The sequence below is a fragment of the Lonchura striata genome, chromosome Z, assembly GCF_046129695.1.
Source record: "Lonchura striata isolate bLonStr1 chromosome Z, bLonStr1.mat, whole genome shotgun sequence".
NCBI lineage: Eukaryota > Metazoa > Chordata > Aves > Passeriformes > Estrildidae > Lonchura > Lonchura striata.
The window spans coordinates 28,105,950-28,128,989 of record NC_134642.1 but is presented as its reverse complement, the minus strand read 5'-3'; the positions used below and the strand labels follow the sequence as shown (position 1 = coordinate 28,128,989).

At 36.7% G+C, this 23,040-nt stretch overlaps 1 protein-coding gene across 2 annotated transcripts; it reads right to left on the bottom strand.

Annotated features, from left to right (window-relative positions):
• Positions 1-379: 379 nt before the first annotated feature.
• On the bottom strand, positions 380-23,040 carry TRIM23 (tripartite motif containing 23). 2 transcript variants are annotated; one of them, XM_031507276.2, is made up of 12 exons: positions 22,903-22,925; positions 22,545-22,735; positions 22,081-22,243; positions 14,223-14,344; positions 13,116-13,394; positions 12,334-12,516; positions 11,586-11,801; positions 10,367-10,501; positions 5,506-5,635; positions 5,278-5,388; positions 3,763-3,887; positions 380-3,418 (listed from the first exon to the last, which is right to left on the bottom strand). In XM_031507276.2, the coding sequence occupies exons 2-12, from the start codon at positions 22,653-22,655 to the stop codon at positions 3,239-3,241; spliced, it is 1,755 nt and encodes a 584-aa protein (XP_031363136.1). In that variant the 5' UTR covers positions 22,656-22,735; positions 22,903-22,925; the 3' UTR covers positions 380-3,238. The 2 variants fall into 2 exon arrangements, with proteins under 2 accessions (XP_031363136.1, XP_021390059.1); XM_021534384.3 differs by lacking the exon at positions 22,545-22,735 and having other exon boundaries at positions 22,903-23,040.

The window sequence follows — 23,040 nt, the reverse complement described above, 5'->3', positions numbered from 1 at the left end:
TCACAAACAGCAGGCTCACACTGAAAGCTCAGACAACTTCTCAAGCTGTTGTGAATCTGGTTCAATAGGGTCTTGTTACTATGCTGCTTAGTTGAATCTACTCTATAAACAGTAACTGATCATGGCTGTTTATGTTCACCTAACACCACTGTGCTCATGAAAGACTTGGGAGTTTACAGTTCTGGTAACTGCATTTATGAATTGAGGTATGATGCATGATAACCAAATATATTTCCTCAAAAGCTGCTGCTACCATCAGAAAGTTTATCTTCAGTGAGATACAGGATCAGTAACAAAAATTACACAGGAAGCTAAATGTAGCACACCTCTATTCTCAGAGGACCTTAGAAAACAAAACAAAAAGGCAAGTTTATTAAAATTAGTTCTCAAGGTTTTACATATTTTATTGAAAAGGAATTATTTTCTGAGCAATGCAAATTGCAGCAGCTCACAAATTTCTCCTATGAAAAGAAATCTGTACCTAAGATTCACATCTACTCAACACTCTCAGAACCAGACCCTCCTAGTCCACAGTAATTCTGAAGACAGAATACAGAAACAGTGATTAAAACATGACTGTTCAGTTAGCACAGACATACTATTTTTGAGATGAGGTTCTTTTAAAAAAAGCCACAACACAGTCACTGGATGTTGCATTTACTAAATTTCAAAATTACATCAAGATCCTTTGAAAAGTTAATTCAGTCTTTCTAAACAGTTAGCAATGCTTTAATAAGTTCTAGTTCAAGAAATATTCCAATTACATATTTCATAAGTCAGTACACTAAAAACTAAAGTTCAGTAAAACTGATGAAACAAGCCTAAATTTATAACTGAAGCCATTTATATGTTGTATTAATGTATAATACAAATAAACCTCTTAGTGTACTCTACACTGAAGAGTTCACAGACAAATGCAACACTTTCACATTTACTTCAAGTCATCTTAAATAAATTCAATTTAAAAACACTTTCATGGCAGCATTCCATGTGTCATAAGCAATCACTTGAACTTGAAAATATGCATGAGTGAGAATTTTTCCTCTCTCCTCAAATTTAATGTTACATAAAATACCAACCAGTCACCTTGAACATTTTGAATTATAACTATACTGAGCAGCATGTGTAACTGAAACCTAAGCCAGCTAAAATGAAACTAAATCAGGATTCTTCTAAAGAATGCATATCTTCTGTTAAAAATATTACAAGAAAAGATATCTACCATACTTAGCAGAACTTGTTCGTATTTCAAAAAGAGCTGTGAAGGGACAGTCAGCCCTACACCAGGTCAGGGGCTGCTCTGCAGCACAGGCTAAGCAAATGCTCAAATAACAGTCACCCACTGTGTACTGTGCAAGAAGTTACAGGCTGGGAAGAATGAACAATTTTAAGTTTGGTATGTGCAAAAACCCCACCTTTCACTCCATTATAAACAATTTCCAAATTTATCAGGTTGTCTAAAGAAAGACTAAATACTCTGCCTACCTGTACACGTGTAGGCATTGAAGACCACTTCACAAACATTAAACTACTTTAAAGCTTAGTGTTCCTTCAGGTATTACTTACATCATTAGACCTGCTGAATCTGAAGCTGCATTTAACATAATTTACCTGAAACTTAAGTGAGAAGAATACTACAAGTGTCATAATAAGGAAGCAGTTACATTAACTGCTTCCTCTAGAAGAAAAGTGCAAATTTACTAAATTATTTGTTTATACATTCTTGGCTTTACCTAAGGTATGTAGTAGGAAAACAACATAAAATTCCTAATAATACAATGAAAGGAAAGCCACAGATAATGGGATACACTTTCTTTGCTAGGTGAGGTTCAGAGCTCTCACAGGTAAACATTTTTCAGCATGGCAAAAATAACTCCACATCTGTGAAACAACACTGGTCACTTGCACTATTTAGTTCTCCTGATTCACCTCTACTCCAGTAAGAAAAGTTCCTATACAGAGTTTTGATCTACTGCTCAGAGTCGTAGCTCCTCTACCAACATGAAGAGGGTCCATGGCATAGCTTCTTCAGTTGGCAGTGGCCATGGACTTATAGAAAAGGAAAGAAGATCTGGTGCGCATACCAGACAGATCATATTGTCTGAAAAGATGCATGTTCAGCAGAAAAAGAGGTACCACTAGGTCATTGCAACCTTCTCTGAATTTAAACAGCACTACACCCATATTTCATGGGTTTGTGAATGAATAATCTTCTAAAATAGAGGCACTGGTGACAATTCCATGTAGAAGATACAGTAAAAACTGAAAATTTAATTACCTTTTAAAGACTTATAATTTAGTGTTCACTGGTTTTACATTGTGTTATTGAATATTTCAAGGCCACTACCTTAATCTGGCTACATAAAAGAACACAGCTGGACTGACATTACACCACACTACTTCTTTAAGAAGTTGTTTTTTTAAAATTTAATTTAACTTCTTCAGGAATAAACTTAATCTCTAAAAGCAGATTATATCCCCAAGTATGCACAAAACACTTTCACCTCAGCATCACCATAGTATGTTCATAATTAATTCAGTGTGAAAAACTCAACTAACCCCTGCCCCCAAGATATAAAACAAGATGCTAAATAATGCCACAGCCCCTTTGCTATGCAACACTTTTCTCCATTCTGAACTTTCTTTGTGCAGTTATGCTGCAGTTCTCGTAACAAACAAGGAGGTTAATAAATAATAAGGGAAGCATTTTCTTTACATGGTGTAGCTGCATGTAAGTTTCAATGCCACCTTTATATTTATGGATTCTTTTGATATTGATGAGTAGCACCATTTATCTCTAACTAATAGAGCTCGGTATTCTAATTAACTTGAGATGGATGTTAGAATAGCTTCATGGGAAAGTATTTCTAAACTACTCAGAATTTTTATAATACCAATTAACTACTAGAATCGTGTTATAACTATTACATGAAACCTAATGCATATTTTATCAGGGAAAAAATTTAAATTTTAACAATATCTCAAAAAGGAATTTCAAGGCATCCTTGAAACACTCTTCCATTGCCACTAAATGTAGATGTATCAACCTTCCAAATCACTATAATGACACAAGTTTACTGAACCAACTAACCAATCTAGGATGAAGGTTTACATTTTTTAGTAACCACAAACTTAAAGAAAATCCCCTCTTCAGGGAGCAGACCTGGTGACAACACCTTATAATGTGCAAACAAAACCAAACCATAAGCTACAACATTAAATTGCAGCTGATGTAAAGCTAAGCCACATCCAGGACACCAGCAGCCACTAGCTGCCTTGAAAGCCAGTCCAATCCTTCATAAAGTCCTGTACCACTTCGGGCATCGCAACCCTGAATATACCAGCTACGGCCACAGCAGAGTTTGTGGAGACTCAACAGTTCTGTGATTTCTTCCACTGGAAGAGCACCTGCTACATCCTGCAAGAGAATCAGATACAAAGACTGAATTATTCTTCTGTATTATATTTGAAGCCATTTTATTGGCTTAGACTGAAGCTAAAGATCACATAACAGATCTTCAAACACAAAAGACAAATCAAACAGTTAAGCATTTACTACTTGCTACCATAAAAAACCCTCTAGTTGATCAATCTACTAAGCACGCTTAGCACCAACATTTACTCGACCAGCATTACACATAAGGAAAATATCTGCATTTTATGCTTTCCACATTAGCACTCCCTACCCACAGCAGAGGGTTCAGAAGGTTGGCATTTGATAGACGAGCTGAGGAAAAGAGAGTAAAACCAAATCACAAGTACCTGTTTATTAGCAAAGATCAAGAGCAAGGCATCCCGCAATTCCTTCTCTGTTAATAATTTTGCAAGTTCACTGTACGCTTCACTGACCCTGTCTCTGTGACTGCTATCGACAACAAAGACCACCGCTATGAAAGAAGAAGAGAAAAGTTTTACACACATTCATATATAAACTGCAAAAATAGCTTTCAGTTTACACTACTCTTTTTTTCCAGAAGCTTCAATGTGAAGTTTCTCAGCAGTACACAACTTCAATTTGAAATCCAGGACAACTGAGAAATTCCATAAAGACTTCTGTATTTTAAACAGAAGTCTAGAATTCATCCTAAAACAGAGAAAAAATCTCTAATTTTTTTTCCTAGTCTAATATAAAGGCCATAGTATTTTAACTACTTACATCTAAAACCAGATTTACTATGCATGGATTAAGTATCTCAGTTTAAACCATTTCTTGATCCATTTATACTCCATTAACTCCCATATGGCTGTCTCAGTTTCTCTTAATGGGCTGTAATATTCACAGGTTCAGCCAAATCAGCATGGCTTGCTTCAACTGCAGACTACACAATCCAAAGAAGGCCAAGAACCCGACATAGCAGCATTAGATTTTACTATCCACTAGAAAGTAACTAAGATGCCAGAAAGATTGGATAGTTAAGGGGGCAGAGCTAGAAGACAGAATTTAAAATCAAGGGGTTTGTGATGAAAAATAATCTACTGCAGTTATATACCAGGGTAACTGCTTAGCTTTCTCTCCAACATGCAGTTCCAAGGCAGGCATGATTCCATGCTACTTCACACAGTATGTTTAAGGAGGACGACAGAAATCCCAAAACACAATTTTTATAAGTTTGAAAATATGAATAATTTAAAATGTTAAAATTTGCATTTAAGGCTGAAATAAGGCATAAAATGGAGCACATGAGCTGGCATTTGTAATTCCTAAGTATTTTAGATAACTGCGAATGAATCAATCAAGGGTAACTTCTTTCTGAACTGGGAAAAACCTATGGAGGATTTACAAAACAACAGCACAAATTTTTAAGTTCATCAGTGTTTTCAGACTCAACAATCTAGTCTATAATCAGATACTACACTGCAAAAGCAAGTCAGAAGTTACAGAACTTGGTAGAATTTTTTAAGTTGCTATCTAAAGGCTTCTAAAAGCTGAGTATTTTCAAGTGCTATTTATATTTCATACCTGACAAGTACTGCTTCTCACTATGCAGACTTTGGGATGCTGTACTTTGTCTGTTGTCAGCTAGAACCAGTTGAACAAATTCTAATTTTGTTTGGCCCCATGAACTGTCTGATGGATTTATGGAGAATGCACCTTTATCACGCAGTAGACATTTGGACCAACCAGATTAAAATTTATTAGCTCATGAATCTAACAGCTGTACTTTGCATTAGATGAACAATTTTCTACTGTCATAAATTATTTCTATTAATAATCTGTCTGGCTTTGAAACACAAGCTAGAAGACAATATGCATTTTAAGAGCTATATCAGTATTACCTTGTGTATTGAGATAATAATGTTTCCACAAAGGCCTCAATTTGTGCTTTCCTCCTACATCCCAAATAGTAAATTTTAAATTCTTGTATTCTACTGTTTCAACGTTAAAACCTGAAACAAAAATATTTAAGTTTTACATTCCTGCTCTGTATGAACATAAAATAACCAAAATCAGAAGATAAATCAAACATTCATAGAAGTCATAACATTTAAATTGTAGCTACTAACCTATTGTTGGAATTGGCTGCATGAATTCATCTTGCTTTAACTTAAACAAAATAGTTGTTTTGCCAGCTCCATCTAGTCCTAAAGTAACAACCCGAATTTCCATTTTTGGTCCAATATGTACCCTGTTGTCCTGGAAGAAACAGAATACTATGTTTTAATAACAACAGCAAATTTTGGAAATTTAATCTAGAAAATCCTTATGTTTAAAACATGTATTTTGTCACCATTTCTAAAGTGATTAAATGGATGGTCTCCAAAAGTACAAAGCACAACCATCAATCACTTCCAGCAATAATAGAAACAAAAAAATCTGCTAATGTCTGTAGTAAACCTGTAACTTCTCCCTGACCTCAGTTCCTACATGTCTTTTAGAAAGTCAGCCAGTTTCATGACAGTATGTCTGTATTTCATAAAATTTCAAATTCTTCCATCATTCCTGGCTGAGACTATGTGAGTAATTGTTTATGGCAATTAATTAAGAGTTCTCTGACTAGGAAACTCTTTTTCCCCCCCACTTTATTAATACCTCCACCTAGAGAACTACTTCCCTGCTGGAGGTTCCATAGCTTTACTTCTTCACCCTAAGCCTCTTCCAATCTTCTGCAACAGCAACATTACTAGCACTAAGCAGTAATCTGAAATACTAGACAAAAGCAAACAAAATCCTCCAAGTCTTGCTTGGAAACAAGAAATGACAATCAACTTCCTTATTTGTAGTTTACACCAAGCTAATGTTGAGTATTGAAGAAGATGACACTGACAATGTGATCAAATGGCAAAGCATAAATTCTAAAATAAACACATAAACTGAGATTAGTATATACTCCTGAAACACATTTTAAAGTACCTAGAATTGCTATCTTGATGCAATGCCAGGGTTTCAATCACCAGAACTATGTGGCAGTATATTTGTTTTCTTTCAAAATCCAGACAGCACTGTGCCCTACTTCACACAGCCTCTTATTTCTTCTTACAGAAGAAATACTACGGAGTGCAACATCTCTTGGCAAAAGACCAACATGCTGCCAGTGTTACAGGACATATAAACATCTATATCACATCATGTGACATATCTAACTATTTATCTTTCCATATACACACAGGATCCATTATGTATCTGGATATATTGTCATCATGACAAGCAACTGGATTCTCCCTTCTGTCATCAGAGAAGTAGCATACTTTCAGAATAATCAATACAATTCAGTGGCCTTATGCTATCACAATCCTGGAAGAGAATAAAAATACCTTGAGAAACTGCTTTCTAAGAAAAATTTTAAAATATAATTATGCAACTACCACAATCCAAATGTCAACAATATCATGACTGTAAGTATAAAAGCCAGATCAAAGCTTCATCTCACCAAATATGCTGTCTGAAACTAGGCAAAGATGGACATAAAAGTAAGAAATAAGGAAAGTACATAGTGATAACAGTCCTAAATAACTTCCCTGTGCTTAACAGCTTGCAGCTCATGGATTTCCTAAGCCAACTGTGAAGTTTCTTCAACCAGCAGATCTTGATGCATTATTCACATGTGAAATTGTTTACTTGCTGCTTGAAACCTAAATGGGCCCAGATGTTCCTTATCATAGAACTTCACACACTACCTATTCAGTATGAAATAAATTATTTTAATCTGTGAAATAAACTTGCATAAGCTCAGCAGGCTCAGTGCTACTATTACACAAGGCAGACGATCCACAACGAAAAGACTACTTGAGATCTGGAAAATAAAACATTAAGACTTAACTGCTTTTTAATAAACACTGTCAAAGTTCTAGATGTTTGGAGTCAGAGCTGAAACTCACTGACAACACTGCAACACAACACAATTATCAGAATGGATTATGTCAATCTGGAAACGAATAACTTGTGGGCAGATTTTTGCACATCAACAGTAAAGGTACAGAGAAAAAAAACCCACAAAGTATGCAGAAGGCTCTGAAGAACCTAAAAAATGCCATGTCTCCAGCACTCTTTTCTCACTCAAACTTCAGTTCTGACTTTATCCAGTATTTCTGTCAGTGAATCTCCCCAGTTCTTTTCTGCACCTGAAAGGAAGAAGGAAATGCAGCAGCTTTGGATAGAGCTGCTCAGTTCACAGGTTTGTTGCAGGAGGCAGTACCCTGGCTATGGGCAGAGCTTGCTGACAGTGAGCCAGTCTGACAATCCTCTCACAGCTCCAGCAGAAGTACTGGTCACCTCAACAGCTCCCATGGCTGGAGGGCAGAGGCAGTACAACTTAAATCATCAGGGAAATGAAGGAAATGAGTGATGCTGTCAAATTTAGCCAGCCTCTTGCAGTTTCCTTTTCTAATGTTTAAAAAAAGCTTAAAACAGGCTGTTCTCAGGCCATTTGTATTCTCTCAGAAGGAATGAAAATGTGATGGATACCAAATTTCCACTTTTTGCACTAGTAGTTGTGTCACTTCAAAAAAACATTGCAAGCAAAGCTGCTATTCAGGAAACTGTGTAGCATCTGCAAACAAAAAGTCAGTAATAACCGACTATTCATGATCACAGCTAGAAATTGACATAAAAAAAGTCTCTCCTTGTAATTGTATCAGCACCTTTAACTAAAATGTTGCTTTAAAATGATGAATAAAACCCCTTTGTGTCTGTATTTCTGGCAGGTGCATACTTAAAAACAGGTAATCTTAGACTTCTGTTAAAGTAAAACTTGTTTTCTTAAATCTCAATGCAGAAAGTGCACAAGAAAAATCCACAACTATGATCTCTTCACTTTTTTATCCTTGACTTCTTTCAAGAAATTTGATGAGACAAAAGCTCTCTGTACAGGTTTACTTAATGGTATCTTAAAGTGCTTTCCTCCGAAAGAACAGTGTCTTCTCAGATAGTCTTGATTTAAGTAAGGGTCAGCTGCCCACAATTAGTTTAACATCATAATGAGAATTTATCTGTCAGTGTCAGGCACTGCTTCCTTAATAGTTTTCTCTCTCTGCAGCATGCACATACACATATTCATGATGACCAAATGCATTTCTTGTATATAATATTCTACAGCCACAGCATTCATTTAACAGAAAACTATCTTTAAATAAGGATCATGTTCCTGACTGAGGAGAATTATCCAAATCCACTCTTCAGAGCTTTGTATGTGGCATTTCCCTAGCTAGTTTAGAAAAAGGAAATGGCACTATGCCTGTTTGTTTGTGTAATCAGTGAAACTAAAAAGTATAGGTAAAATTTACTAACTTTCAAGAATGGAAAGGACTTCTTCCTCCCTTCCTTAAACCTCCACAACTTTCATTTGACATTAAATGTTTCTCTGATCTGGTACTGTCTGAAATGCTTTTTTTCATTTTATAATGGATGTAGCCTTCAGTGTATGCCAGCTTGTGAGAGAGACCTTTCCAGTAATATAATAACAGTTTACAGTTTTTTATCCGAAGATTTTATTTCTGCCTGATATCTGTTGCCAAGTCCAGATCTTTTATGTACAAGCCTCACTGCAAGCCACAACAGTGGCCATCAGCATAACAGTAATCTAAAAATACATTGTCAAGAAAGAGAACATTAAGCTTTATCAAATTTGAGTAAACAAAAAGTAAGAGGCTGAAGGAATTACTTTCACCTTACTTTTTCATGGTTGTTGCTGTTTTTGTGAAAAATTGCACTTGCATTAGCACCTTTGAATTTCAGAAATTAACCTTTGGAAGACTTCATAAAAATACAAATTGTTACAAGACAAAACCAAGACTTCTGGGTCCCCCAAGCCTATTTTAGGCCTCCTGTAACACGTTAGTTAGCTCCTATCATTCTCTTTCCAAATGCTCAGAAATCCACAACCGAAATACTCCAAGTCAGATAAATAGCTCTGAAAGCTAAAGCCAGACATTCAAAATACCCCTCTGACTCGCAATTGTTCATCTGTGAAATGTGATTACTGCTTCATTCATGGAATAATGAGGGTTTGCAGAAGAGGTTTCCTTGGCCCTACCAGTTCTGGTCTCTGCTGAATAGGAAAGAGACCAGCAGTTACAAAATCAATTATTTTGAAGAAATTTAATTTCTCAAGTCAGCAAGAACTGACATAGAATCTCTATGGAAGCATTAATTTCCTTACAGTAAATGTTTCAACAGCTACAGTTAAATTCTCTTTTTTGTCTCAGCCACAATAGATCCTCCTTCTCCTATTCAGAATGAAAAAACCCTATATATCAAAGTACTTCTTGTTCCTTGAGTTTCAAACTTATTTACTTTCCTACGAGGAAAGCATCATTAATAATAAATAACATGTAAATACACCAAACAGAAGTACCATTATTATACTTCGAAGAGTTTCACCCCTTTCAATTGAAGTGGTACTGAAATTATATTGAAGCAATAAAACCCAAACCTACTTAGAAGATAAATTATGAATAAGTTAAGCTATGAGTGAAAACCAAGAAACTGCAAAACAAATGACTGTTTAATGAACTGAAATAATTTTTTTAACATTATAAACTGAAAGTTATAATAGTAGTATTCCATTTAAAACAGGTGAGCAATCTCCAGGAAATAATCAGGTATGTTTCCAAAGAAAGGTGTTTCTAGAACTCACAAATGCTATCCAACTTTTTTAAAAGAAAACAGGTCATGTTCAAACAAAGTTACTGATATGGTCAGTGTCCAAAGAACACTTCCCACCCTTATTATGGCAGCACGGTGGTTTGTTGCTCAAATACCAGATTGCACTCATCATGTGGTAAGACAATGTGGCTCTGATACTGAATTGCCTCAACTTGTTGTAATAAATACAGCACAATAATGTATATCTATTATTCCTCCTTTATCTTACATTAGATTTGGGACTTCATAAAGTGGATAATGGTACTTCCATGAGATTAAGAATACCTTTGTAAAAGTGACAGGTATGCTAGCATCCAGTTGGACATGATCTGCAAGTTCTGTAAACTGCTGCTGCTGTTTCTGTAATGTCTCTAATAATCTTGTAATTTCCTGTTTGGCCAACACTACTCTGCAGTCATCCTAAACAGACAAAGAAAACAAAAGCATGACTTTCCATTTGTAATTTATTTAAAACTACCCCAAATACAATATAAAAATGATTGCTAGAAAGAATGCATTTTAAATAGAAATACTCTACTTTAAGAAATTAACATTTACAAAATAGATTTATTTAAAATTGCAAAACAAATATGAGTATCTTAACAGGTTTCCTTAATGCTAATAGATACTACGTAGTTCTGCAGGTTTATAAAAAAAACAACAAACTTTCTTTATGAGCCACCTAGGTGTAATATAAATTTAAGAAACAATAACAACAATGTAACATATAAATAACATTTATATTTCATATATCATTTAAACAGACGGAACAAAGCAACTGTTTTGCAGCATATAGCAACACACTTAGTAGGAAAATATTAATATCCACCCACTCATGATCAGGACATTTGTACAGTTAAACCTGACTACGCAACCAAACAAAAGCTCTAAACAAATCTGGAAAAAAGAACTACAAATAACACATTCATGAAGTAGTTTCTTATACTCAGTTTACTATTTGCTACACATACTATTTACATTTTCCTATCATTAAACTGAATGAATAAGAGAACAGTCAGAAACTCTCACACAGCCACTTTCTTCATACACTTAAGATGTTGAATTACCCATGTTACAAGTGCTACTGAAAGCAATTTAATCCTAAAACATATTTTCCTACCAGCCATCTACAACAACTAGCTTCAAACACCTATACTTATAATTGCAACTGTAAAATCTTTCCAATATATACTGTAGTTTTTTGTTTTTTTTTTGCTTCTTGTCTTGACTTGCCTTCCCACTAACCTCACAAATATCAGAAAGTACTCCAGAAAAAAATCATGCCACAGGGTTTCCAGTAACTGGAGGACTCTACGCTTTTGTACTGATTATCTTTGGATAACACTCCCTCGTAATGAATACTTAAATCTCATGTTAGACCATGATTGATTTAATCTCCTAAGAAAATAATGCAGAATACAATCTAATCTCTTTTTTTGTAGTCTAAAATTAATTTGTACTTCCATGTATTTTGCCATATGCTACAGCTCACTTGCCAACGTACCTGTTGCAAAGTCTTTTCACAGTGAAGGCAAGCTGTTGAAACCTGTGACAGGAGAATGGTCATATCTTCTTGCTGTTGCCTAAGCCAAATCAACTTCTCTCTCACATGAGCATCAACAACACTAAGAGCCATTTCCTCCTGACGACAAAGGGTTTCATGAAGATCAGAAAAATAGGCTCTGACACATGAGCGCGCATTCTCTGCAGTTCCTGGTACCTAGAGTGTTGCATCAAGGAGAATCAAGAGATTAAGGACACCAGTTGATTCCAAAAGCAAATTTTAGATTTTTTTCTAGATTCTAATTTATTTTCACATATGTTTGGCTACATCACAATTCAAGTCCCAGTTAGGGCTCATAAGACCTCCTGAATAATATCAAAACATTTCTAGAAGCTAGTCCTATAATCATGTAGCTCATCTGCATTTATAGACACCTCACTAAAAATGACCAGGGAAAAAAGCCTCAATAGTATTTACCACCCGAGAACATACAAAGTCTGTACACTAGGAGTCATACAACTTTTCCCACTGCCTCCATATTTTCATATAGCCTAAAAACATTGTAACACACAAGTTCCCTTCTATTTGCTGACCTAAGCCTCAATACTGACTTGCTAGATAGAAGACCTTAAAGTCTTGCTCTATAAAACCTACTCAATAATTTTCAAAGAAAGTCCTTATCCCAGTTATTACAGAAAAGCCAATAATCTGTGCATATGGGGGAAATAAAGTTTTTTTAAAAGCATACATGTTCAGTATGGGCCATTCCAACTCCATCTTCAACTATTTGTTCTCCTCCTTCTATATGCTGAACAATTCCAACTAATTTTCTGGAATAATCTGAGATTTCTTCTGTGAAAGTTCTTATACAGTGAGCCATGTCTAAAATGGATGCACGAATCTGGTTCGCTTCTGGTTCCAAGACAGAATGCTATTAATTAAAAGCAACATATTAAACATCAATCATAATCATCATCCTTAATAATATTTTCTACTTTACTACATATTTAATATACATGCGCAAGTATATGGGCATATATTTACATATATATGTATAGTAAATCCAAAGAAGAACTTAAAACCACCTTGCAATACAGTCAGGACTTACAGATAATGCTGAAACTAACTCAGACATCTAGCAATTACACAAGTAAACAAAAAACTTGGCTGTTTATTATAATTTATTATAAAAAAAGAAGGATACTTAGATTGCACCAGTGATGTGATGTGTATTTAGTGTCTGCATTATGAAAACAGCTTTTAAAATGGTGGCCCAATGTAATGAAAAATTCAGAAAAGCAGCAGATAAAGGGGCTGTCCTTCTTCATAGATATATACACACAAGTAATTCATTGAATCATTAGAATTCTTTTCTTTATTTTACCTGTCTGACAGAAAGGGAAAATTAAAGAATGGGATGAACACATCAAGAATCGATCCTCCTTTCTTGACAATCTTTTATACTTTATTTGGATAAATGATTATGCAAGCCACCCCATGGCATGACTAGAAATTAACTACTAGCAGTACCTTATGACCTTGATGCTTCCCATATTCTTTGCAGACACAACACATGAGAGGACTCGCCTGACAGCCCTCTTCTAAACAAACAAACTCAATGGCATGCACTTGGTGTTGGGAGCACATCGTCTTCTCGTGAGGCTTGTCAGCAAGAGGTACACGCCTGTGCTTCGCCAGAGTCTTAGTAGAATGAGTAAGCTGGGAACAGTCTGCACACAGGTGAGTGGCACAAACAGTGCAATACACGGATGCAACATGGGCTTCATCTTCATCGCAACGAATGATACTCTAACAATGAAAACCAGGCAAAACTAAAGTGGTTAACATTTAATCCCAATAGTGGAGGAAAAATCAGAAGACTTATCAACAATACAGGCTTTCTTTAAACGTTATACCCTAATAAATATTTGGACTACTTTGAAGCTTGATTATACGTTTTCAATGAAGTTTTTGAAAACACATGTTTAAAGTATTTAATGATTTTATAAATCAAAGCTTTAGTGCAAGTTGTAAAGGTTTTGGAGGAGAAAATAAATCTGAGTCTGAAAACTTCCTCCAAAGCAGATATTACAGAACAAAGTATTAGTTACAGGAAAACAAAACACCAACAGTCAAGTGAGCACTTAGGAAAGTTATCTACATCTAGAATGGTACTGCAAGATATGTTGCATACCTGCTGTTAATACTGAAATGATAAAAGTAACCACTTTTGATAATGAAGTACTACATGATATAATAAAATTACTATAAAAGGCAACTATTGACAAGAATAGTTGAAGTCTTTAGGAAGAATTCCTAAGGAGTTTCAGGAAACTGTGCTTATATGACTAAAACTAATGTATCAAAATGAGTAACCTTTTCTAAAAATCCTAAAGGCATAAAAAGGGGGTGAAATAGTATGCGTGTTTATTAATAACAGTTAATTTTCTGCTTTAGCCAAGTACAAATTAGCATTTAATTATGAACAATTATTGAAGCCTTAATACTAGATACTGGAAGAAAAGAACAGCATTATTGGTGAAATTACATTTGGCAAAGAACAGGTTTTCAATCTTTTTTCTATTTAGAGATAAATTCTAGCAAATGTAACTTTTTTTTTTGTTTAGAACTCCATACCTCTCCAGACAGACCAATGCCTTCTTCAGCTGTCCAATACTGCCCAGTAGGTCCATTCTGTAACCGTTCCAAGAGTTCCAACAAAGCAAAGTTCTTTTTCAATCCCCAGACACCAGAATCTCCTATTTTTGACAAAGAAATAAAGGGGAGCATAGGAAGAAAAATCTCAAGCACATACAGGTTTGAGAAATTCCATAAACCACAGCTGAGATTCAGACAAATATTAAGAGCACATCAACTACATTAATATTAACAAAGTGAGATACAACTAGCATTTTTTCTGCAAGCTCACTCCATCTTCTTCTTTCCTTTGATCATTGAGCTATTTTTAAACAGATCTTCCCTACTAAAAGATACCAAGATTATTAAAAATTTAGAATGAAACTTAGTAAAAATACTAACAACTAAAGAATAGAAGGAACACACTTAAATACTGCAGATCATAAAAAGTATTGTTTTCAGAGGTATAGTGAACACTTCTACCCTACTAACAGAAGTCATGAAGAATTCCCTACTGAGAAACTTTATTCCCTGTATCACAAGATGCAACACCAATTGCAGACCTCATGCCAGCAAAATCTAAGTAAGAGTTAAAACAATATTCAAAAACAAAACCCAAGGTACTACACTATTTGATAAAATAGAAGATCACTCATACTGCCTAGTGCAAAGCAGAAATACATGTTTACTCCTGCATGACCCTTATTTTGCAGAAGTTAACATGAGGCAATGAGATGAGAAGAAAAATCAGAACTGCATCCAAATAACTGCTGCTAAATGGTAACTATATAGGTAACTGTAAGAATCCTAGTGGTTCCTTCTTCAAGGAATTGCCATCCCTTGACTTTTTTTCCACTCTGTCATAAATTTAATGACATTTTCTCTGTTGCAAGGAAAAGGTGGCTCATGAGATCCAGCATCATCTTTGAGCACTGAATATTTATTTTTTAACCATAACAAAATCACAAAATTGTTGACATTAGAAGGGTCCTCTTCATCACTTTGCCAAGGTCACCTAGAGCTGGTTGCCCAGGACCACAACCAGGCATCTTCTGAAGATCTCCAAGGAGGGAGTGCTATCACTTCTCTGGGCAATGTGTGGCAGGGCCTGGTTACTCTTACAGTCAAAATTGTTTCTTTATATTCAGACAAAACTTCTGCATTTCAGTTTGTGCACATGACACATCAGCTATCTACATGAACTCAAGGAAACAATATTCCCATGTGTTTCCCCAGAGAGTCTAGACTACTTGAATTCTCCAGTTGTCCCATGTTATTTCCAAACTCCTAAAGTATTCTGCCCTGTGGCAGTCTTGCTGGAATATGTGCCTTTCATCCTTCTGCAATTCAGCGTCATCCTACTGATCTTATACAGACATGAAGTTTTACTTCTTCAATATGGACATTTATTCGACACTCCAGGATCGTGATTTATCATTGGAATGAAAGTGCAGCTCTAAATGACTAGACGGACAACAACTACACAGTTACGAGAAATATCCAGTTGGCAACCACATTGTTTTATGTAGCTTCCACTTTAACTTCATGAAACTTTTTTTCCCTAGTCCATCTTCCTCACAGTTTAGACTATAGACTGTAATATCCTATTTCAAATTTGGTTACTGAGAATTTATGTGCCTCACAGATTAAAGGCAAGAAATGGATGATACTGTTTTCCTATAGCTATAAATGGGAACATTTTAAACTATTTTATGCTCCAACACTCCCAGTGAGTATAAAACAACACTGAAAACCTGTTTTAAAAAAGCATGTTTACCAGTAAAGACCATGCATTTATTGCTTGCAGAAATGGGCCTATGGAATCACTAGTCAGTAATTAGTGCTAACTAGTGCTATCTAACTGAATTTAGATATAAAACAAGGTGCTTTAAAAAGTCAGTGCTTTTAAAGTCAGTGACCTTTGCAGTTATCAGTTCCGTGGTGGAAGCATTCTCTGCTACAGAAAGGCACTACATTGCCAACACCCAATCTAAGATCAGTGCTCCCCATAAAATAAGCTGCAAACAAACAAACAAAATATTTTTACTTTTATTTATCACAGATCTTGAAGGAGTTTACAGAAGGTATGTTCTGTCCCTCCAAAATTACGCTAAGCCAGCAAAGTCATCTGCTTTGATATATTCTGACCTCAGAACTTAGTAATTTTTTAGGTTGAGCACACCTAGCAAAATCGCTGTTTGTTCCATAACACAGAACAAGGAAGAATCGCCTCTTATTACCAGCTGAAGAAATATAGAACATGATATACACTTTCAGAATTTAATTTACATCAAAACAGTTTCTAAAAGGTCTGAATTTGCTAAATATGTATCTAGACAGACTAACTTGCAAAAACAAAGCACTGGAAAGTGGCTATGTCTTTCCTTTCTAGGGTGTTTAGCACCTTGCCACAACTAACTGTGCACAACCTTCAGCTTCTACAGCATACAAAATAATCACATTAACAACACAGCAATATAATGAGTGCTGATACTAACACGCACCTTCTATTTTCAGATTAGCCAGTAATCCAGACAGCCATTAATAGTCCAGTATAAATGGATGTACATATACCAAAAGGATAAACCTACTTAAGTAAGAGATTACAGTTCCTAGTCTTTAAGCAAACATTGTCTTAGCCTTTAGGCAAACACTGGGTAAGGCTAGAGGAACAAGCTATTCAATCATTACAGAGCTTCTTACAAAGTCTTCCCTTTCACAGGTTTTAGTGTTTTTCACAAAAACCCTAGACACTGCGAAGTACTCTTCTCAGTTTAGAATATTATATGTGATTTTAATAATGTTCATTCTGTTCCATGTCTAGCAGTGAAGAGAAAGTCAAAATGAAACTAATTTACTGAATTGTAACAAAGAAGATCAGAAAAGTCAGTAGCTATTATGTAGTTATTGTTTTGTTCATAATTCTAAGATTTCATGAGAAACAAAGATACATGGCTCTCTCATTCTTTCTATTATGTATCATGAGACTTGATAATACAAGTAGAAGCAGTATAACATGTCCATCTTGGTCACAGCTATAAAAACAAGCAAAGCTTACATACTAACTTTTAACTTACTGAAACAGAATTCATAATAAGCAAGCACCTTATAAAATATAAAATCACAGAATAATCTTGAGTTGGAAGACACCCACAAGGATCACTGAGTCCAACTCCTGGCCCCCCACAGGCCATTCCCAATGACCACAATGTTTGCCTGAAAGCACCCTCCAAACTTCATCCTCCATCCTCAGGATGTCCTGAACCCTGGCAGACTTGGTGCTGCGACTACTTTTCTGGGGAGCCTGTTCCAGTGCCCAGCCACCCTCTGGGTGAAGAACCTTTTCCTAATATCCAATCTAAACCCCACCAACACAACTTCAGGCAAATTGGGTTCTCTTACTGTTCACTAAAGAGAAGAGATTGATGTCTGCCCCTCCTCTTCCCCTCATGAGGAAGTTGCAGACAGCAGTGAGATCTCCCCTCAGTCTCCTCCAGGCTGAACAGACCAAGTGACCTCAGCCTCTCCTCACACAGCTTCCCCTCGAGGCCCTTCACTGCCTCCACGCCCTCACTGGACACTCTCCAGTACCGTCCTTATCCTGCAGCACCCAGAACTGCCCCCAGCACTCGAGGTGAGGCTGCCCCAGGGCAGAGCAGAGCAGAGCAGGATAATCCCTCCCTTGCCCGGCTGGCGATGCTGTCCCTGATGCCCACAGGACAAGGGTGGCCCTCCTGGCTGCCAGGGCACTGCTGGCCCATGTTCAACTTGCCATGGACCAGAACCCCAAGGCCCTTTCCATGGCACTGCTGTCCAGCCTCTCATTCCCCAGGCTGTCTGTACATCCAGGGCTGCTCCACCCCAGGAGCAAAACCCAGCACCTTCCCTTATCCTTGATGGTTGGGAATTGCCCAGACCTCTCTGCAGGGCCTCCTGGCCAGAGTCAACAGCTCCTCCCAGTTTTGTGTCACTGTGAACTTTGCATCCCTCCCAGTCCTGCACCCAATCACTTAAGAAGATGTCAAAGAGCAGAGAGTCTAAGGTAGAGCCCCGTGGAGCACCCCTAGTGACAGGTCACCACTCTGATGTCACCCCACTCACTGTAACCCCTTGTGCCTGACCTGTGACCAGCTGCTCTCCCATCACCTGATGTGTTTATCCACCCGTGTGCTGGACATTCTGTCCAGCACCACACTGTGAGAGACAGTACTCAACTGGCTTCCCCTCATTAGGTAGGTTGATTACCTTGTCATAAGTATGCATTCTCATAAAAAAGTCATGTCTCATTTCACTGGTATCTATCATAAAGTTTACATATTTGCACAAATGGGACTTTGCTCCTTTTTACTTTAAATCTACCCATACAATTTTTAGGTACCCGACACACACATTTTCAACACAACTGACCAAGTGTTTATTTTATATTTAAAATCATTAAAAGATGAGTTCTGTAAATACATCCATTTACTCTCTTGGACCTCACCTCAAGTTCTGCTATGATCACAAATGTAAGAGAGTCTAGCAATCTCATCCTTGTGCCTACAAAGAATGTTTGTGCCCATTAGAAAAATCATTACACATTCTGACTGTCATCTCAAAAGAATAAGACATGAATAGCAGAAAATGTGCCAGCCAGGAATGAGATAGTGACAGACCAAAGATATTAAGACTGACTCCAGCTAACAATACAAATGTCAATTTCAGAAGCATAAGGCTTGACTGCAAAACTATTATAAATAATGGAAGGGATAAAGGAAGAATTTTTGTCTAAATGCTTAACTGCATTTTCTTGCACAGCAGTTTTAAGCTTCAGCTTGGCACTCAAACACTAGCAAAGGCATGTGTAAATGTAAGCAACGCCAGTCAGATGGATTCCATGAAGGATGCCATCACCTGCATATCTTGTGAACAAGTTTTAATTATAGAAGATAATTTCAGCTCAGCAGTAATGTAGATAGAGAGAAACTCCAAAGCGGTAATATCACAGGATTTTTCCTAAAAATACTGTGGTCCACATATTAATTAAAAAAAAAAAAACCCAGAACCCAGCAGAAGCAAACAAACAAACTCCCCAACAAGCAAACAAAAAACCACCAGCCAAAAATAACCAGTGAGAGACAGGAAGAGAGAAAACAATTTGCAAGAAATTATTTGCCTTTTCTCCCAAATCAACAAACTTCAAGGAAAATCTTTGATAGAAGCCTCTTTTTCTATGAACATCATTTATTGGATTTTCCCCCTCATAAACTGTCTGAATCTACACTCTCCAGAATATATTATTTCAAAAGTTTAAAATGAAACAAACTGTTCTATTGCACCTTTCTGTTTAAAAAAATGTTAATCCAATTAAAGACAACAGTTGATATACCTTCAGCATGTACATACTAATTTAATATTTTCCATTAGAAGATTAATCACAGACAACTTCATTAAAGAATTCTTTAAAAACCCACCAAAAACCAACATTTTGTCTCTTCTGCAATGCAGAACAGTTTAGGCAGGCTATAGTCCTATTTGTTCATTACAAAATATTTTCTCTTGTAACAGGACTCTATTCTATTCTAGGTGAACTAATAGAAAATTTTGCTAAGCATGTAAACAATGTTTCAATTTTCAGTTGCAGAACACATATTTCCAAAAATCCTGATTCACAAAGTACTTCTAACCCTGCCTTCATATACAATTATATACAGAAAAAAAGAGACAGCACTGTATATTTAAACCGAGTCCAGCTCCAAAAAAATATAGCTACATCCACCCATATACACATCCCCCAGTATTTATTTCAAAAAGCTACTAAGATTACTTAGGAAAACTTGGATGAATATAGTATTAAGTGCTTTAATAGTAAGAGCAACTAAAAGTCCCCATAAAATCCACAGTTACTGATTAAGAAACTGTGTTCAGTACAGGTAGCTTTATGTCCTAATTTTACAGCTTTTCTTTCAATATAATGTTCTCTTGGCAGTGGTTGTATAATCAAGATTTAGATACTAAACAACTCTCTGAGACTAGAGAACACTATTTTATTAAACACATTAAATTGTAGAATTACTATAGGGTGAACATGGAGTTCATTTTCTCATGTCCTCAAACAGAGGGGAGGGATATATGAAAAGCTCCTCTGGGCCCTGAGTTGTCCCTCCCTACTCCTAAGCTCTAGAACAAAACCAAACTACAACTGCAGCAAATTTAACCAATACCAGCAACTACTAGATGATTAAAGCAAGGTAGAAAATGTATAGATATCTCAAAGAGGGACCATGGTGAGCTGCACTCCACAAAACTTCTTAGTTTTATATCCTACAACCAGTAATATATCTCAAGGGTGTTTGACATGGAAAGACTAAAAGTGCCTATGACCTCCCGCTCCCTCAGATCACCAGGTAGAACTTTCATTCACAGAAGTATTTTTATTTTCAAGCTGTTTGGATAAGATTTTCTACCAATTACTTTTGTGAACAGCTGTTGATCACAGTGCATCCTTCTTCTTTCTAGTGTTAGACAGCAGGATGCAACTCAATTTATCAACTCCTCAATATATAAAGATCCTGAAGCATTCCATCCTTCTTTCTGACTGTAGGGGACTTGGAGGTTTAATAACATTTCACCAAAAACTTATCAGAAAGATGAAAAAATCTGTAAGTTTCAGTAAAGCTTTATTTTCATCAAACATGAAACACACTGAAAAAATATGATAGGATCCTTTCAGATGCCTGAGAAAAATTGCATAATAAAAAGAAGAAGCAAAAAGTTCCCCATCACAAGAAAAAAAGCAGTGGTCTTGGACAAAAATGTTTCATAACAACAGGACTGTCATACTCTTAAGAGTCTACCTCTAAAGCATAGTTTAAGAAAACTTGTGCAGCTGTACGGTCATAGATGAGAAGCTAAACAAACCATTACTCTTAACCACTCTACTAGACTGGCAATCATTCATAACTCTCATACTTTACCATCTCCCTCATCCAAAAAACAAACCCCTCTTTCATATGAGACTGATATTTCTTTTCCTGATTTCTGTCTTCACAAAAACATCCTGCAGAGTGCCTTAATATAACTAGCAGATTCTTGTACTTCAAAGACAAGTGAATTTGATACTTAAACATTTCTTTCATGGTTTATGAGATTAGAGATGCCCTTTTCTAAAGATTTTCCTTTCAAGAGACTCCTTTTTCCTCCAGTGCTATTCAAAACTGCTGGAACCAGTTCTATTAACAAGTTCTTTTTGTTACAGCTTCCTCTGATAACTTGTCTTCTCTATAACGCCATGTGGACTTCACAATTCTTATTCTGAAGGAATTATATGCACATGTCATCTTTTGCCTAAAATAAACTTTCACTGTAATAAAAAAATCTTTCTCTTATACTTTCAAGTAACATATTCAGACATTCTTAGAGTAGGGGAATTCCTGTTAATAGCCTGCCACTACTAATAATGCATGCATAGAAGTCAATAACATTGTAAAAACCAGGTTTGTTATCACTAATCCTTCCCTCTATATCACTTCACCATGAATTCAGGTAAATGTCTGTCAAAAATTTACCTATTCAATTACATAAGTTTAGTGTTTAGGACAATAGGAAACTAATACTCATACTTCAGGAATCCTTACACAACAACATTAAACGGAGTTAGTCCCTTTGTAAATACAGGTGTACAAGAAGATGTCCAGATATAAAGAGTGCAATTCTAGGTTCAAGAACAAAAAGGCAAAATCTGTTCTTTCTTTTCCTTACTGCACATTCATTACTTGGAATTGTCACTAAGTGGAGCACTAAGAATCTATGTCAAGCATTATGTTCCAGATATCCTTGACTGTAAGGTTTCAAGAATATCAAACTTCTATTTCCTTACCTAGTTCAGTAACTTGTCGATCAAAAGGACAACGAACTGCTCTGCCATGAAGGGGAAGCCGGGTAAGACAGTCATGGCAGACAGTATGACCACACAAAAGCAGACGGGGAACTTTGTCCCCTTGCAGAGAAAATACATCTTCACAGACCCCACACTCAAGAACCTGTAAGGTAAAAGACCATATTTGGTTTTAAGCTAATAAAAAAGCAAAACTTCACACAGGAAGCTACATGACAATTTATTTTAAAGACATTCATGCAATCACAGTACATAAACTGAGTCAGTAATTTTGCTTTATATGCACACATATAACGATCATACTATTGATTTTTAAAAAGTAAATAAATAATTAGACACAAACAAAACATTTTAACTCCTCAGCATCCTGCCTGACCACCACTAGTTCCTACCCACTTCATTTAATACAGTGCCACAAAACAAGTCTATTGGTCAAGAGGCACAACCAGAAGAAACATCCTCGCAGGAAAAGGAAGCGGCCTGCAAGATCTGCCAGAGCAGAGTGTTGGCCAGTAGAGTTTTCCCTCGCAGCTGATGCTCGTAAAGAGGTCAGTCATACCAAGTGAGCCACTCAGCAAGCTACAAACGCAGCACCGAGCTAGTGCGAGCAAACAGTTGAGGTCCGGAACATCTCAGGCTATAAACAAAAAGCAAAACTGATGGTCATACAGAAAGAAAAAAAACCCAAAACCAATCCATAAGCCCGGCACGCCAGGGGGACATCCTGTACCACAGGCCTCCCGCGCCGCGTCCCGGGCGGGCACAGCCCGCCCGCCGCAGGAGCTGGCCGAGCCGCCGCCTCACCTTCACCGCAGCGCCCGCCGGGCCGCGACCGCCACCAGCAGGCCCGCGGCCACTCTCCGGCCCGGCCTTGTTTACAGCCAGGGCCGCCATCTCGGGGAGGGAGGAGCGGCCGCGCAGGAAGGAGCGCAGAGCTGCCGC